This window comes from Rhamphochromis longiceps, linkage group LG4 (genome assembly GCF_057381845.1).
Source record: "Rhamphochromis longiceps isolate RC_006_pf linkage group LG4, R_longiceps_female_GT1.1, whole genome shotgun sequence".
NCBI classification, from domain to species: domain Eukaryota; kingdom Metazoa; phylum Chordata; class Actinopteri; order Cichliformes; family Cichlidae; genus Rhamphochromis; species Rhamphochromis longiceps.
Window position 1 is genome coordinate 1,835,012 of NC_140560.1, and position 18,477 is coordinate 1,853,488.

Here is an 18,477-nt window from a genome sequence, read left to right on the forward strand (position 1 = left end):
GAAAACATGACAGCACAGCAGAGATTTATATTTAAAAAGGGAGGGTGTGCACTGAAAGTGAGATACAAACTTGAACTTAAATTATGAACATCAGAAAAAGATGTAGGTGAAGTCTGGCAGGTGACGTTTGTGCTTTAGAATAAAACAACCAAACTCCTGGAGTTGGAGACAAATGAACAAGCTGAGGATAATAAACCTGTCAGAGGGGCTGAAGCATCAGAGCTCATGTTCTTATAGGCTGGGTCTGGATTGTCCTTTGATAAGAGTTACAGAACAAAGTGTGTTTTAGAAATGCTGGAGTGAAACATTAAAACTACCATATATTTACTGAGTGACTGATGATCATTTAATTTACTATTTTAAAAAATGTTACAGTGCTCTTTGAACTCAGCATTTCTGATTTATTTCCCATGATTTTAACAATGAAGCGATGACAACATGTTTACTCACAGAGCTTTGTTGGAGGCTTTGACCACTGGCAGCATTCTCAGAAGAGCCTTCTCTGAAGCAGAGTATTTCTTCAGGTCAAACACATCCAGATCTTCTTCTGATGACAGTAAGATGAAGACCAGAGCTGACCACTGAGCAGGAGACAGTTTATCTGTGGAGAGACTTCCTGATCTCAGGGACTGTTGGATCTCCTCCACTAGAGAACGATCATCCAGTTCATTCAGACAGTGGATCAGATTGATGCTTTTCTCTGCAGACAGATTCTTACTGAGCTTCTTCTTGATGTACTGGACTGTTTCCTGATTGGTCTGTGAGCTACTTCCTGTCTGTGTCATCAGGGCTCGTAGGAGAGTCTGATTGGTCTGCAGGGAAAGACCCAGGAGGAAGCGGAGGAACAAGTCCAGGTGTCCATTTGGACTCTGTAAGGCCTTGTTCACAGCACTCTGGTGGAGAGATTGAAGTTTTAGTTTGTTAAATAGTTTAGACCATGTAGAGATTCTCTGTTGTTGTTCCAGCAGATTGAGTCCAGAGTTGATGAAGGTCAGATGGACATGAAGAGCAGCCAGAAACTCCTGAACACTCAGATGGATGAAGCAGAACACCTTGTTCTGGTACAGTCCTCTCTCCTCTTTAAAGATCTGTGTGAACACTCCTGAGTACACTGAGGCTGCTCTGATATCGATGCCACACTCTGTCAGGTCTGATTCATAGAAGATCAGCTTTCCTTTCTGCAGCTGATCAAAAGCCAGTTTCCCCAGAGACTCCATCATCTTCCTGCTCTCTGGACTCCAGTGTGGATCTGTCTCAGCTCCTCCATCATACTTGACCTTCTTCACTTTGGCCTGAACCACCAGGAAGTGGATGTACATCTCAGTCAGGGTCTTGGGCAGCTGTCCTCTCTTTCTGGTTTCCAGCACATCCTCCAGAACTGTAGCAGTGATCCAGCAGAAGACTGGGATGTGACACATGATGTGGAGGCTTCGTGATGTCTTGATGTAGGAGATGATGCTGCTGGCCTGCTCCTCATCTCTGAATCTCTTCCTGAAGTACTCCTCCTTCTGTGGGTCAGTGAACCCTCTGACCTCTGTCACCATGCCGACACAGTCAGGAGGGATCTGATTGGCTGCTGCAGGTCGTGTGGTTATCCAGAGGCGAGCAGAGGGAAGCAGTTTCCCCCTGATGAGGTTTATCAGCAGCACATCCACTGAGGTGGACTTTCTAGGGTCAGTTAGGATTGTAGTTTTGTGGAAGTCCAGAGGAAGTCGACACTCATCCAGACCATCAAAGATGAACACAACCTGGAAGTCTTCAAAGCTGCAGATTCCTGCTTCTTTGGTTTCAGTAAAGAAGTGATGAACAAGTCCCACCAAGCTGAACTTTTCCTCTTTCAGCACATTCAGCTCTCTGAAAGTGAATGGAAATATGAACTGGATGTCCTGGTTGGCTTTGTCTTCAGCCCAGTCCAGGCTGTATTTCTGTGTTAAGACTGTTTTCCCAATGCCAGCCACTCCCTTTGTCAGCACTGTTCTGATTGGTTCATCTCTTCCAGGTGAGGCTTTAAAGATGTCTTCTTGTCTGATTGTTGTTTCTGGTCTGTCTGGTTTCCTGGATGCTGTTTCAATCTGTCTGACCTCATGTTCATCATTGACCTCTGCAGTCCCTCCCTCTGTGATGTAGAGCTCTGTGTAGATCTGATTCAGGAGGGTTGGGTTTCCTGCTTTAGCGATGCCCTCAAACACACACTGGAACTTCTTCTTCAGCTTAGACTTAAGTTTACGATGACAAACAGCAGCTGGAAGTTCTGAATAATAATAATAAAAATACAACTTTAACAATCACATTTTACAAAATGCTGATGACAATTTCTGACCCACTGAGAAATGACTGAACACACTGGTGTCACAAGTGTCTCATTTATCCAGCAGCTTAAATCTTTAGATAAATCCTCTTACGTCTCTGCAGACGGTCAGCCAGCTCCTCCTGCTTCATTCTCCTCAGGAAGTCCACTGTGATCTTCACAAATGCCTCTCTGCTGCTCCTCTGCTCATCATCCTCCCTCTGAAACTCCAAGCACTGGGGCTTATTTGGATTCAGAGCCTTCTGGATCTTCTTCAGCTCGTTCTTCACAAAAGTGATGATGTTGTCCTCCAGCAGCTGGAACAGAATATTTATGAAAGACCCACCACTCTGAACTTTAGTCCACACAACATCCACTTCTTTACGATCAAGGGGCATATCATCCGCGAACTCTTTACCAATTATAGGTTTGACTTTATCTGATTAACTGAGACTTTGTCCACAACTCCACGATCCCAAAACGTTGATGCTGTTCATATGAATGCAGCGATTTTAGTGGGAGAAACATTTCACTGGTGTTCAGAGCTGAACTACCAACAGGTTGATGATCAAAGCCAGAAACTTGGAGATGTTTCAGGTGACTGAGTTGATCGTACAGACAACTGGTCTTAAAGGTTCACTCTGTTTACACATACAGATCAGTATTTAAGGTTTGACTCTCATCATCCACTGGGGCACAAACTGGGCGCCATCAGGACGCTACAACACAGAACAAACACCATCCCCACAGACACAGCAGCCAGCGAAGCAGAAGAACTTCACATCAAGAAGGTCCTGAGTAAATGTGAACGCTGGTTTGAGGGCGGAGTCAAGGAGGCCATTTATGTGAAAAGGAAAGACCATCTCTGAATGGAGGAGGGGCCTAAGGGTACATTTGTCACCATCTTACATGCTGTGATTGCAGCCATTCCCCAGCTCTCTGTGAACTGGACTCATGACCATTGATCAACAACCATTGATCAATGGTCCTGACAATATGCGTACCAATGATCAATGAACTGACCTCCCAGCCCATTGTTCCTTCAGTGGGCTGGTTTCAGTCATACAAATGTCCTGTTTATGAGATTGAAACCTGCAGTCAGCTGAGACTGAAGAAGTCACCTGATGATGATGAAACGTTTCTCCCACTGAAAACATCCAGATGAACAGAATCAAGCTTTTTGGGATTTACGTACCTGGATGATTGAGCATCAAGACACAACTCTGTGACTTTTCTCAGATGAATAAATCCTCTCCTCCAGCTTTGTTTACATCTACCAGCCCTGTGGTGCTGCCCAGGGAAATAATCTATGTGAGAGGTGGAAAGTCATACAGGTGTCTGCTCCTGCCTTCAGTTATTTTATCTACTGTGTGTCAACTGGCTGAACCTCCTCCAACTGTCTACTGTCTCCCTAAACTCAACAATGACTTCGTGATCTATCCATTCTCTGACCAAACACATCCTGCTGCAGGAGGTTAACATAGCAGCCAATGATGATCCCACTCACTGTGAACAACACATTTGGACCTGATTTGCTGCTCTGGTTTACACGTGAACTTTGACTGCTGTCACCAACTTGAGAGGCTCTACAGAAAAACTGGACTTGTCCATAAAAATCATAAACTACATTACAAGGACAGCATTGCTCAATCAACTCTAATTACTACTGACATGTTATCTCTTCTAACTAAGGTACAGACACTCAAACTTGCTGCTTTCAGTGAGAAGTCAAATGTCTGAATATGAGCTGGAAGCTGCTGAGAGTCCTCCTCCTTCCCGTGGGGTTTACTTTCTCTACTACTTTCAATATAAACACGCCCCTTTCATGCACCTGCAGAGGGCCACCAGCAGATGGAGCTGTCTTAAACAAATCCACTTGGATAGTTAGCTGTAGATGATTTTCTCAGTATGATTGTAGGACTTTGAGTTATTCTTTAGATTTATTTAAACTCTTATATTGTGCACAAGTGTTGAGCGACCCATAATTTCTCTGTACTTTTCATAAGAGCAGCCAGACTTTCAGCTAGTTTTTCTTTTTTAAGAGATCAAAGTTATTGAAGAAACAGTTATTCAGCTTCATTCCCACTGATCTCGACTACAAACTGTTTCACTTTGGTTTCTGTTTAAAGCCTCGATGTTTAAAACGTTTCCCTGTGATCACATTTGCACCGTCTGATTTCAAAGTTTGTTTTCTTTTGGTCATTTAGTCCACAGAGTCCTTGGTGTTCTGAAAGGGACCTATAAATAAATGCATTATTATTAATATTAAAGTAGTTGTTGTACATGTACAGACCATAAATATGGAGTCCAGCTGTGTTTGATGCTGCTGGGCAGACTGACCACTGGGAACCTCTGAGCTCTGCTGCTCCACTCTGTGGAGGAACCATGAAGGATTAGATCAACACAGGATAAAGATCCAGGAGTTTCTGCTCAAATAACTTCATCTGAATCAAGTCTGTCAAGTTTTAAACTCTCAGATTGTGAACATATCAGTAATTTTCAGTCTGTTTTCATGGACGTCCTTTCAGTGGTGATGTCAGGGATGATTTTGAAGAAGCTCATCAAACTGAACCATCAGCAGATCACTGCTCCAAAACCAGAACATGATCCGAGTCTCCCTCCACCACCAGAACACCAGCTTTACTAACGTGGTAGATCAGTGTAGTACAGATCAATAACTGATGAGTCATTTGATCAAAATCACTGAGTGCTTCACGTCTGACCCTCTGATGCTTCTGTAGACATTTTGCATATTTAATGAATGTCTGACAGTTTTACATTCATTCTATGAACACAGTGGAAATGTTGTGTTATAGTCTCCATGTTGTTTCCAGCATCATAAATTCTTAAGTTCAGAAAATTAGATTCTTTCTTCACAGCTGAAAAACAACAACATTTATTCTCTATTGAAATCTGCATCGTCCACTCCAAAGGTCACAATCTGAAGGTAACATCTGGTTTTGTTCCCTGTGGTTAACTCTGAGCATCAGTATGGTGGGATTTATCCACTACATCCACACCACTGTGGTTCAGTGTTGTCCTGATGGAGTAACAGCAGCCAGTATGATCCAGGCTTTAGCTGCTGGGTCTCTGTGTGACCTCTCAGACTGTTTAACAGATCAGACACAAAGAGAATCAGAGCAGCTCTGTTCTTTAAAGACAAACATGAACCCACTCAGGTCACACTTTCCCCACAGATATGAGCATCACTGTCCTCAAACAGCAAATGACCAAGTCGAACATTTGGATCTTTTCTCTTTCATTGTTTTCTTTTTAATGAATCTTTGTAACAATCTGAGGATGTTTCAGGTCATATTTATCCAGGAAACACAAACATGTAAAGGAGTCATCACAGCTCTCTGACCTCGTTGCTCCAGGTTCACCACTGAAGAGTGGATTTTCGCCTTTGGACCGGTCACTCCTCACAGACGGACAGCTGGACCCTGCAGACTCTGCTCTGTCCTCCTCTTCCTCCATCATCATCTTCAGTCAGTCTGAGAGGTAAACCACAAACACTCAGTGAGTTCACATTAACAGGAGGAACTGAGTTACAGTCGCTGACCTCTGACCTGTCATGTGACCATGAAACCAGGTCAATATGTCTGTAGGTTCAGTCATCCAGGTCATGTGATCTAAGGAGCTTGGAGAGAAAAGAGACGTCTTTAAGTTTCTGGAAGACGTTTCATCTGAGAAGCTTCTTCAGCTCTAAAACCAAACGGTGGAGAGTCCCAGATATTTAAACCTGAGAGGGAAAGAAAGCATGTCGCTGACCCACCACTGATGTTATTTCAAGGAGGAAACTGAGAGCCTTTGCACCAGGAGCACAAACATCAGCTCCAGCAATGATCCACTGATGTGTTTTTATTCCATTTATGAATGTTGTTATTGACAGAGATGACGTTTGTGTGTCAGTGATGCAGTGACTGTTGTTGTTACCTGTACAGGCTGGTTAGACTCTATGAAACAGATCATACAGATCTCTGCATGTTAGAAGAGACTATTAAAGGTCATGAATGAGACAAAGGCAGGGAGGCGTCCTTTACAGCTAAACAGCAGAGTGAGAGAACAGCCAGCACCTCTACATTTATCACATTATACAGCACATGTATGATACTGACAGGGATGAGAAGAATTTAGTGATTCTGATCCCATCATTGATATTACTTATTGATTCTCAGTAGCTCTGCTCTGACAGTCACCACCATCACTGAGCAGCATATCAAAGACATTTGTGCACATTAACTGCATGTTGTGGCTCAAATGTTTGTGCATGTTGGAGGCATTTCCTCTTTGTTGTGATCAGTGTTGGTCATTACTCAAAACAGTCATTATTACACATATTACACAGAACACTTTGATTAAAAGTAATGGAGTACGTTACTTCATTACTCCTCATAACATTACTTTGATGTTACTGTGTAAAATGAACAAATGAGCATGTAACAACATAAAGCTGAGGTACAGCCCCACACACCAACACAGATCCTGATGAGGTCACGTGATGTTTCTCTGAGTGTTTATGAACACAAATCAAAGATGAAACAGCACAAAGACACTTCAAAGTGATTCTACTGTAGAAACATGAACAGGTAGAAACCTGCAGCCTGACTGCTCATCACTTTGTTACCTGTTCAAGTTCAGCAGCAGCAGCTCACTTTATCACGGTGCTGGTCTGGGGTCAGTGTTTACTCAGCTTTAACTCACTCTGGGTTCTTGGCTAGCCTAGCTTTAGCTTAGTGTTAGCATGCTGTGTGCTAGCTTAGCGTCAGAGCTCTGCAGGTGTCTCGTGTGTAAATATTAATCACAGTGACAGTAAAGGAGGTAAAGGGCTGTGACGTCATCACGTACGCTGCGTCCTCTGTGGGCTCTGAGTGAACTCAAAGTACAAACTACAAGTACACAAACACGAACGTAGCTCAGAGTGGCGGACACACTCGGCCTCGTTGGTCCAGCTGTGAGTCCGTTACCGTGAACTATGGAGCGGCAGATTTGTGCTGAACTAAGCTGCACACAGCTGATGTTAGCCAGGAAACATTACACACTGACTTTAATGGAGAGACCGGAAATACAAACACACACAGTTTGTTGTGTGAAGAAATCAAACACGAGCTGAACAAACAGTAAAGTTCCTAAAGACAAACTGTTAAAGGAGGAAACAAAGCAAACTTACAGTTTCTTCACACACCAACAACAAGCTCCACTCCACACCTGGACACTAAACACGGACACACAGGTGAGCTGCTTCCTGGAAGGAGGCGGGGCTCCACCTGAAACTCAGCACAGGTGGGAGGGGCTCAGCTCTGTGTGTGCTGATGTGTTAACTTTAAAAATATGCCGTCTGACTGCTCAGACTGAGTCAGAGTAAAGTTCACATGCTGACGTGTGGAGACATGAAACCTTGTTGTAGCTGCAGGTGTGAACACACTGATCCCAGATCAGCTCTGCTGTATTTGTAACATGAACATTTCTGCTGCAAAGCTTCAAATGTTCAGCATGTTTCTCTGTTTCCAGTCTATAGATCCAGTCACACTTTCTACCTTCACCTGTGCAGTAAAGACTGAGAGCAGAGCTGAAAGCAAGCGTCCAATCAGTGAGCAGCATCAACACCTGAGCTTCATTCAGACTCTGTTATTGAAGATGTTGTTGGTACAAAGTTCATCTGCTGCTCACATGAATCCATGAAAGATTTATTTCACTGATGTTTCTTCAAAGCTCATTTCAACCTGTTGAAGTCATGAATGAAAGTGCAGACTGAGAGTGGATCACATGATGTTTGAGGTGTGTCATGTGACATGTTCAGTATTGTCACACATGTCTAGATTGTCCCTGATATCATAACTGCTCAAACACTGATGATTATATTTGAAGAATTATTCCTGATGGCAGCAAAGTTTGAATGGAGCTCTCTGTCTGTGCTGATTTGTCGCCCTCTGGAGGTCAAAGCACAAACTGCATGATGTCACTGTAACCACCACAGTGACAGGAAGTGTTTTTATGACTGAAACACTGAAATGATGCTAACGGCTGTCGTTAGGCTCACTGACAGCAGTGCTGATGTGTTCATGTCAAACACTGGCTCAGGTCAGACTCCTTCATCCTTCTCCAGCGTGAGGCCGCCCTCAGACCCACAGGAGCTCTGACCTTTGACCTCCTGACCCTAACCATTTTAGTCTTGTTGCATCTTTAAATGCAAATCCATCCAAACTGTAGCCGAGCAAAAGAAGCTGGAAGTTGTTCTATGAATGATGTTGTTGAAGGAGCTTGGAAAGAAAAGCAAATAAGTACAAATAAGTAAGTGAAGACACGTGTGGTCTGCAGATGTCGATGTACATGGATGTACATGGAGTTTAATGTGCAAAATGAACTTAGTGTGCAAAGTGACCTGATGTGCAAACTGCAGTTTGAGGTCGGTCAGCTGTTCAGGAGTCTGATAGCAGTGGGGAAGATGGAGTTGTTGAGTCTGGATGTTCTACATTTCACACTTCTGAACCTTCGTCTCGAGGGCAGAGGTGTGTCTCTCCTCTGGACTCTGTGATGGTAGCTGCTCTGCAGAGAGGGCAGCGGGGTCCTGATGATCTTCTCCACAGTTGTTATCACTCTCTGCAGGCGTTTGCGGTTTGCAGTAGTGCTGCCGTACCATGCAGTGATGCAGCTGTCAGGCTGCTCTCCACAGTGCAGCTGTAGAACCTGCTGAGGATCTTGGCCAACATACCAAATTTCCTCAGCCTCCTCAGGAAATACAGCAGCTGCTGAGCCTTCTTGACCAGCTGTGTGAGTTTGAGTCCCTCACTGACTCAAACTCCTTCAGTGACACTTGCAGCCTTGCAGATTAGTTTGCTGATCCTGATGCATCTCTGCAGCTGATGCTGTCCCCCAGCAGACAACAACAACATAGATGCTCTCACTAGTCCACTTTACCCTCTAATCACATCTCTGACATCTGCAGGTTGCTCCATAGAGACTCTTGTGCAATGCCAGGTGTTTGTGTTTGTCTGTAGGTACACATTAGATATGACCATAGACGCACACACACAAGTGAACACAGCAGCACAGATGGTTTCCACCTGCTTCCCTCTTTCTTCACACAACTGTGAGGATGATGAAGAGGTTTCAGGACGAGGTGGTCAGCAAGCACAGGATAAAGCAGGGCCATGAAACTCTCTGGTGCAGCAGATGTTTAATCAGACTCAGCTTTAGGCTTCTTTTCCCACCTGGCAGCAAAGTAACAGCTTCACTAATGTGAACAGTCACAATGTTAAACGTTTCTATATCTTCATATATTTTTATCTGTTGATGCTGCAGAATAAAGTCTGTTAACAGAGTGCAGGATGTGTAGAGCAGGTCCAGCTCTCCCTTTACTGTGTCCACTTTCATCAGCCCCTGTGAAGTGACACAGAGTGCATGTGTGTCTGTCAGCTGTTGTTTGTTGTGAAGGATGGAACAAATGAACACACACTTTTAGAGAAATCTGAAAAAGCAACACGTGCTTGGGCTCCTTCTGTGCTCGTCTTCATTAATGCTGATCTTTCTTTCCTGTTTGTTCTTTGGCACAAGCTTCAGTCTTTTCTCCCAGGGCTCCTTCACACTTAGAAACACACCTACATTCATTTATACACAAACATCATGAAACAAAGGCTTTGTAAAAGAGGACACGAGATCCTCTCTGAACAGCACATTCATATCAAACACAGGACTGAACAGGATATACTGAGTCTGTGCTGTTTTCATTGTTACTTGCTGAGTATTTTTCCAGTGTTTGAAATGTGACTCAAGTCTGATTCTTCTACTGTGTGTGAACTCTAAGCAGCTGCATTAAACAGCTGCTTTTCAAACCAGGCTCAATCCTATGACTCTGTGAATGTAAACTTTTGTCACCTGCATGAATAACAATCCTTGATCTAGTCAGGACTGCAGTGCTCCTGTGATCCCAGCTTATAGATGGAGGCTAGCATGAGAGGCTCAGCAGCTAAAGCAGCACACCTGGGTCTCCCAGCCTATTAAAAGCAGCCCTTTGCTTCACCTGCTTCACTAAACATTATTATTATTATTTAAGCAGAGTGGTGTGATTCATGTAGCCATTGCTGTGTGACAGGAGGACTTTTCTTGAAACAGCTCGTGTGACGTGAGCTGACGTAAAAACAGTGATGTTAGCTTGATTCTCTTGGCTAAAACTATTTTAAAAAGAGGGTCAATCATGCAAATCTGCCAATAGAAGCCAAAGTTACAGCCCCTCAGAGTTTAAAGAGAAAAGGCCCGTTTCCAACACTCGGTTGTGCAAAGGGAAACAGGCCCACAGTGCCTGAGTGTGTGGGTAATTCTTCAAATAATATTCAAAAGCAAACATTTTTAAGCATGTAAATAAAATTCAATCATTTCTGCTCTTCAATACCTAAGAAATGAAAACTGGCAGATGGTCCCAAAATGTGAAACGCCTGGCTATCTGTGCATTTAGTGCTGCAAGTTTTCACTGTTTACCTTCAGAAGCATAAATCTCTGCACAGATAATGTTCATATGTGGATTCCTGGTTTCTGCAGTTAATTGTGACCCAAAGCGTATTTTTAAAGTGGTTCCAGGCAATAAAGTCTAAAAATAAATACATCTACTTCCTTTTTCTGTGTTCCAGCCTCAGTGACTCTGACACAGTGCTGTAATATTTACACCTCTGATGAAAGCAGAGTTTGTAGTTGCAGAGAAATACTCGACTCATTTTGGGCATTTACGAGCAGGAACCTCAGAAAGCCCCTCGCTGCTTCACTGGTTAAGAAGCAAAGCAAACATTAGTTCACAGTGATGTTAATTAAGGCCCAAAGTTTAGGAACGAACGTCAGCACTTCACTAATGAATGTAATGCTGATTCATGTGCTTGTTTTGTAATGTGCATGTTGTGCGTTGCTATTTCCCATATTCTTTGGCACTGATAGATGAAGAGTCTCAGGCAGGACCGAGGCTGCCAGCTGCTGACAGTGAGCAGGGAGAGAGCAGCAGAAGCTGGGCAAGAGCAGGGCACCTTCAGCCCCCTTCATCAGTCAGAAATCATTTGGGTGTCTGTGTGAAATGTCTGATTTTTAAAATCTTTTTGTAGACATATTTATTAAATGTTTAACAATTATATAGAAGAAAGACAATGTAAAGAACAAAACATGACAAAACAAAAATGAGTTGAAGTTATGAACTGTTTCTGAGAGACAAATAACACCAGGATCCTTTTTGTGTAGCTGACAGCTGGTAACTGTGCAGGGGCGGGTCTAGCAAAGTGTTGCCAGGGGGGCAGGTAGGGCATTAACAGGGAGAGGGGGGCACAAAGACATACTTTTCTTTCTTGTTCTCATTTAAAATGTCTCACTTTTAATAAATAATTATCTGAATCTTACAACAAACGTTTCCATCTGATGTAAAATGTATAGAAATCCATTATTGTACATAGTCATTTTTTAGGGTCCCATCATAATTTCTTCAGAAGTAAGTACTGCATATGATGCCAGTGTTTCCCACATTTTCTAGATTCTGCACCAGTACTGTGTGTAAAATGCATCAAAAAGTCCGTTTGATTCTTTCTCAGCTGTCTTTCTGTCTCCTTTCACTTTTTAAAGGTTGCCATGTTAGAAAACATATTTTGCCCTGCCGTGCTGTTTATTGATGTGGCAAATGAAAGGTTTATGAAAACATATCTAAATCTGTCATCAGTAATCAGCAATGATCATGTCTCACCTCTAGTCTCTGTCTTAATGTCAGGTTTCCACCGTGTGTTGTAGATGTTCAGGAGGTTAACTCGACCAACAGTCTACTTCCTGTTTAGAATACCAGGACAGGGAGGATGGTGCAGGTTTAAGTTTATTAGACTGATGCATGTATACCAACAAGACAGCGTCCATCACTGTGACAACAGCGTTTGTTTTCATTCAAAGGCTTCATGGTTTTTCCTTTAATACCTGGGGGGCCGGTCTCCAGTCAAAATGCCCGGGACCATTTTTTGTCCCAGTCCAGCCCTGGTGTCAGATCTGCATGCAGTGTCAATGAGACGATCAACAACAGATCAGACAAAACACTCAGGCGGACACTCCTCTGTAGAAGGAAACATGGAAAGTGTGAGGTAATCAGTGCACAACATCACTTTGTATTTCAGGCTGTTTTTATATAGAACTTCAGCACCAATGTAAAAGTTCTGGTTTTAGGAAGATGAAGAACATTTTCAGGAAGGATGCCGTCTGCAAGCAGAGCTGCTTGAACCTCAGCGCTGAGGTCCAGACTACTTCCTGTGAAGCCACGTGATGTAAATCTGCTGCTGTAACTTCACAGTTTACTGAAGCTAAATGCAACGTTACCATATAATCTGTTTTCAACAAAGGTTTCACTCCGTCCGGTGTTGATGGAATGATTCAGGCCGTACTCGTCAGGCTTCCCGTCGACCACACGCATTTCAGTCACAAACCCCGTGACTGACAACAAGGGAAACAGCAGAAGAAAAGATGTGAAAAATACTGGATGATGATGATGGAGGATTAACCGCGGTGGTTAAACTGTTTCCTGTCTTTGTGGGCGTACTCACAGGGAAGTTTCCAGGCACGTCAGTCTTGGTGGCTAAAGTCTCCATTTTCCAACATGTATCGCTACAGGTGCAAAGACACAACATTAATCATCAGTGTAAATATTTTAATGCTGTCCAAACGGTGTTTGCTTTGTCTGTCCTCTCGCGCTCACAGAGGAAACGAGGACGCCACCTTCAACCCATCTTCAGTTGGCTCAACCATGGCCGGACTTCCTGTTGGCTTTGTGACAGCAAACCACTTGAAATGAGAGCAAACTGCAGTCAAGCACCACTTACAGCAACCTGTGGACACGCAAATGGAAAGCACTGAGAATCATACAGAAGCATAAGAGCTGTTTATTGTAACACGTGTGTGTGTGTGTGTGTGTGTGTGTGTGTGTGTGTGTGTGTGTGTGTGTGTGTGTGTGTGTGTGTGTGTGTGTGTGTGTGTGTGTGTGTGTGTGTGTCTCTGTGTGTGTGTGTGTGTGTGTGTCTCTGTGTGTGTGTGTGTGTGTGTGTGTGTGTGTGTGTGTGTGTGCACATTAATAACACACTGATGTATGTTAGTTTGATTTATGCTATATCTGAGAAAACAACTGCAGAATTTTACATCAAAGTTTCCAAAGCTGATGTTTTGTTGTTCACTCTGTTTTATATTCATATAGTTTGTTGTTTTTAAATCAGTGGACAAAATAAATATTATCACACAAAATCCAGGGTGAAACATAACCAAATAACCTAAATGGTGAAGTCATTATAGAAGTACATGTTGCAAAGGTCAGCCTCCTGTATAGACTGCTAAACTGTCTGGGGGGGCCCTGCCTGTCCTCGTTGGATAAGCTCCACCCCTTTTCCATAAGACGGAGACATTTGTATGAAAATAGATGGGCAGTAAAATAAAAAATAAAAAATATTATGGATGACTCTGTAAATCAAAGTCGGCCTGAGGCAGAAGCAGAAACCATGAGGAGCACAGCACCACTCCCAGAAGGGCACGAAGTGAAGCCATAGCTGCTGAAGAGTGAAGACGTGATGATGGAGGAGATCACAGATGAAGATCTGCTGCCTGCTGACTCTTTATATAGAAGAGTGAGACTATCTCCCCACCAGCAGCTGCACTTATACAAACCCCAGGTGCTGGGATGGCTTTGAACATGTGACATTCTCTGCAAACACATGGACAGTTTCATAAGCACAAAGATTATTCCTGCAGCGGCAGAATCGTATCCACTGTGTGAGAGGTGAACGTCAGACAGTTCTTAGAAAATGTAGTTTCTCTTTAAGCTTTTAACGTCTCTTTTACCCCCATTTGTCTAAAACTACTTGACAGCCCTTCATGTCAGAGGTTTATTACCTGTGCAGGATGGAGCACATGGTCTCAGTCAGGCTGGACACGATCACTCCTACAGGAAGTAAATGTGATTTTATTTCACCTGTGAAATGATGAAAAACAGCAGAATAGCTCACGCTAACAAACGGGTGTTGAAATGTTTCATTTTCTGCTGTTTCACAGGTCAAAAAGGGCGTCGAAGCAAACTGAAGCTGAGCTGCTGCTGCTGTTGTAGTGCAGCATCTGCTGTGTGCTTCATCAGAGAACCTTCTGTACACAGCAGACAGAGGCTGCTGCCACTGAAGTCCATCTGCTAGAGAGCTTTAAACACTGGTTATTGAAGTGGCTTTGATGATACTGATACACAGTCTTTGCTGCTGTCACAGGACAGGGATCCACCAGGGAGTAGTTGTCAGGATAAAGAGCCTTCGCTTCTCTAAATATAAACTGGATACTTGTAGGAAACTTTGGGAAGCAGCATTTTTCCTCATATCGTCTAAACTGAAGTTAGCTCAGGTGCTTCTTCCATACTTGCTCTGCAGAAAGCCAAAGAGTTTGGAGCTCTGCAAACATTTGCAGCACAGCTGGATGTTTGTAACTTTGGTCACCTCTGTATCATCCCTCAGATTCTTTCTGCACAGCTTTGAAACCACGACAGCACGAGTGATGCTGAGGAGACGTCCAGTTTAAACAGACCTTTATTCCTGGAACACAAACACATGAAGTGATGCTGCTAAAGAAGAACATTTAATCGCACTAATGAATCAAGCATCTGTTTGTCTGTCAGTCTGTCAACAGTTCCTCTGATCGACTTCAGACTTGGTGGGTGTTTTGTTTTTGCAGCGGTCAAAGTCGATCAGCGTGTTGCTTTGTCTGCTGTAAATCTGCCTGTACAAAGGGAAACATGCATGTTTTAGATGCAAACTCACAACATGGCTGCATTTTTGTGATTATGTGTATTTTATATTGATTTATTCTATTATGTTTTGTATATGAATCTTTACAAGTGTGTCGATACAAAGGCTTGATTAAAACAAAGGTCTCAGCTGTGCTGTTAGGGATGCTCTCATATTTGTTTCAAATGTAATAAATCAAAGGATTTCAGGCTTTTCATCCTTTTTATTTGTTTGGTTCTAACAGCAGCTGGATAAAAACATGCAGGTGATGAATATAATTGTGTGATATTATGAGCATTGTGAATAAAGAAAGAGCAGAGATAGTAAAAAGGAAACAGGTGATGGACGTGAGATTTTCAGAACAAAAGCTCCTCAGTGAGACGATCACCTGGACACAAGGTCAGGCAGCTGGGACTCATCTAGAGAGCAAAATGGAAAAGTGATCTGTGCAGAACATCACTGTTGATTGCAGTTATTTACATCAGACTTCTTCTCTGAGATAAGAGCACCATTTCTGGGAAAGATGACAGTATTTCCAGGCTGGATGCTGTTTGCAGGGAGAACTGAATGAAAGTCTCCTGCACCTCAGCGCTGAGGTCCACACCTGTGAACACAGATGAGGTCAATCTGCTGCAGCACGTAGAGCTTTACTGATCAGCAGGTTCAAAGGATTCAGCAGAGCGTAGAGTCAGAGCTAAATGCCACATCACCATAGAGTTTGTTAACAACAGCTTTCTTTGCCCTTTGTCTCGATGGACTGAATCAGGGATACTCGTCATACTTCACCTCAACCACGTCACTGAGAGACCCCAGCCTGACACAGCAGCAGAGATGATGAAAGCAGAAACAGCAAACAGATGCTTCAGTTGTGTTTCTCTGTGTGTGTGCGCTCACGCCCACTTGTGTGTGTGAACTTTCCACGTACCTCAGCTTGTTTCTCCAACATGAGCCATCAGGGCTGAAAAACATCACTAACACATGGATTCTTTCTCTTTTTGTTATCACCTGTGATCATGTGTCTCATGTTTCTGTCATTCACCAGTTCTTGTATAGTTACGTGTAACTAGACTTCTGTGGGACGTAAATGATTGTTTTGTATGCAGATCTGTACAAAGGATGGAAACACTTGATTACAAAGGAGATCTCAGCTGTGTTGTTGTGGATGGACTTCAACGTATTTGTTAAAAAAGAGAATAAAGCAAAGTGTTTTAGCTGTTTGGGAGTTTTTGTTTGATTCCATTCAGTTTTATTTCTATGGAGTCAAATAATAAGAAAGGCTCTAGAACAGCCCTGAGTTTGTCCAGGTGACACTCCTCTGAAGAACAAAGACAAAGAGGAAGAAGGGGACTCGTTTTCAAGTCTTGTTTCTTTCAAAATAAAAGCTGAAATGTTTTGGAAGCATGATAATATTTCAGCCAGGATGCCGTCTCCAAGGAGACCTGCACCTCAGCGCTGAGCTCCACATCACGCCCTGTGAAAGCACAGATATAAATCTGCTGCAGTGAGAAGAACTTTACCCAACACAAGTGTAGAAGTAGACATTTGACTTTACCTACAACCTGTTAACAACAAAGCTTTCATTGCCTCTGCTGTTGATGTCATGTAGGACTAATCATACTTCACATCAGCCATGCACACGTCAGAGGATCTCCAGGCTTTCAGTAATAAAGCCAAGCAGATGATGTGAACATAGCAATAGTAAAACATGCATCATAATCAGCTGTATGTGTCGACTATGTGGCACCTCAGTCTTGTTGGCATGAAGAAAAGTTGTGTAACATGTAGCATAAGGGCTGCAAAGACATCATGTAGACAGCAGTCGTCTGTTAGTCGTAACGTATCTCCTGTTAAAGAGTTAAATGTGCGTTCTCCATCTCTGTCCTCTCACAGCTCGCCGTACACCAACTCCAGCTGTGGTAACCATGGCTGTGCCCATCAACACGCTGAAGCTGAGACGCCACCCGTCACTATGGCGACTCCAATAGGGTTACCTGTCAGCTGTGGACGCATGAAAGGAAAACAGCAGAAACACAGACATGTTTACTGGAACATTTCCTATTGACAGCTTTATGGAAAAGTGGGTTTAAACACTTTTCTATGTTTTATTTTGTTTATTTATGGATTTATTGTGAAAGGAATTTCAAAGTTTTAATTTGACCTTTCCCCTGTTTTTCATACAGACTGGAGACGAATGGATGGTGCTTTCTTTGTTTGTCTAAAGATAATGAATAAAACTCTACACACATCTTAAACCACCCTCGTTTCTATATATTTTGTTATATAAATGGAAAGTATATAAGACACAAACTGAGCTTATATGATACTAAGGACCCTGGAGGTCAGTCCACCTTTATAATTCAGCACAGCCTGGAGTCTTGGTCTTTTCTTGGATGTTGGTTCCCTTTGTTTCCATCCTCTGTTAAGATGTTTCAGTAATGTTGAGGTCTGGGGAGGCCAATCCATGGCTGACGTCCTGTGATGCTGCATTAGCAGTTTGTTCATAGTGAAAAATGAAGCCACTGCCAATCAGACATTTGCACAGTGGATCAACTTCTGATGGTACTGTCCTGAATTCCACACCTATAATATGTTTGCACATCCTGATGAATATGTGCAGCTGATTTTCAGTCCAGTTCCTGTGTGACAGACGCCAGTCTTTCTGCCTGTGTCCTTCCTTAACAATAGAGCCATCCTTCCACTGAGACTGTTTCTGATGAGGCTTCACTGAGCAGTAGATGGATCCCTCAGCTCATCTAATCGTCCTCTTTCTAACACATGACTGTCAGAAACTGTTAATCTGCTGCAGCTCTTTAACTCCTCCACTTCTTTTTTTGTAATCTCTTAGTTTCCTCATCTTTTAAGGTGGCACTGCACACCAGATCCAAAGTCAACATGCTGTTATATGATGGAGTTGAACCTGTAATGGAGTTTGATTTAAACCAATCAGCAATTAAGTGAATGATGATGAGCAAAGATGGTGGAGGTGGTGGATGAAGACCCGGACAGCTGTGGTTGGCTCCTCGTATAGAGCAGAGTGAGGTTGTGTTTGCACATTATTATAAAACCATGTTCACCATATATTTTAGCTGCAGACAATAACATGATTTCTTTGCTGTGGTGATTTTATTCCACTTTGGTAAAATGGAAAACCATCATTTCTTGCTGTAATTCACACATTATTCCAAGAGCCTCAACACGAGCCTTGTAGTCCGACCATATATAGACAAATCAATAGTTGTGTTTGTAACAGCTCATGAACATGAATCGTTCCACATTACTTTAAAATCATTGTAAACTAAACTGGAATAAATGAGTGTTTATATATAGTTTTGTCTCAGCTGTTCATACACAGTGTTTCAGTTCTTATCAGAGTCCCACCATCTCACTGTGGTGAACCTTTAGCTCTGTTGGAAGCGTGTTGTTAGACCAGGTTTCCCT

The 18,477-nt window shown here is 42.9% G+C and overlaps 2 protein-coding genes and 1 long non-coding RNA gene across 5 annotated transcripts in view; 1 reads left to right on the forward strand and 2 right to left on the reverse strand.

The window, feature by feature from the left end:
* LOC146670765 (uncharacterized) overlaps window positions 1-18,477 on the forward strand; it is a 428,660-nt gene that overhangs the window by 129,523 nt on the left and 280,660 nt on the right. The window lies entirely within an intron of this gene.
* Window positions 1-18,477, reverse strand: part of LOC146670767 (stonustoxin subunit alpha-like) — a 164,254-nt gene that overhangs the window by 96,376 nt on the left and 49,401 nt on the right. The window lies entirely within an intron of this gene.
* Window positions 1-18,477, reverse strand: part of LOC146670769 (protein NLRC3-like) — an 86,700-nt gene that overhangs the window by 18,819 nt on the left and 49,404 nt on the right. The window contains exons 2-7 of one of the 2 annotated variants that reach the window (XM_085402837.1): window positions 7,458-7,495; window positions 5,857-5,927; window positions 5,652-5,781; window positions 4,581-4,659; window positions 2,403-2,604; window positions 451-2,251 (exon numbers count right to left, since the gene is read on the reverse strand). In XM_085402837.1, coding sequence (XP_085258963.1) covers window positions 451-2,251; window positions 2,403-2,604; window positions 4,581-4,659; window positions 5,652-5,770 — 2,201 coding nt within the window. In that variant the 5' untranslated portion in view covers window positions 5,771-5,781; window positions 5,857-5,927; window positions 7,458-7,495. The remainder of the gene's footprint in view (window positions 1-450; window positions 2,252-2,402; window positions 2,605-4,580; window positions 4,660-5,651; window positions 5,782-5,856; window positions 5,928-7,457; window positions 7,496-18,477) is intronic. The other variant, XM_085402836.1, reaches the window with a different exon arrangement.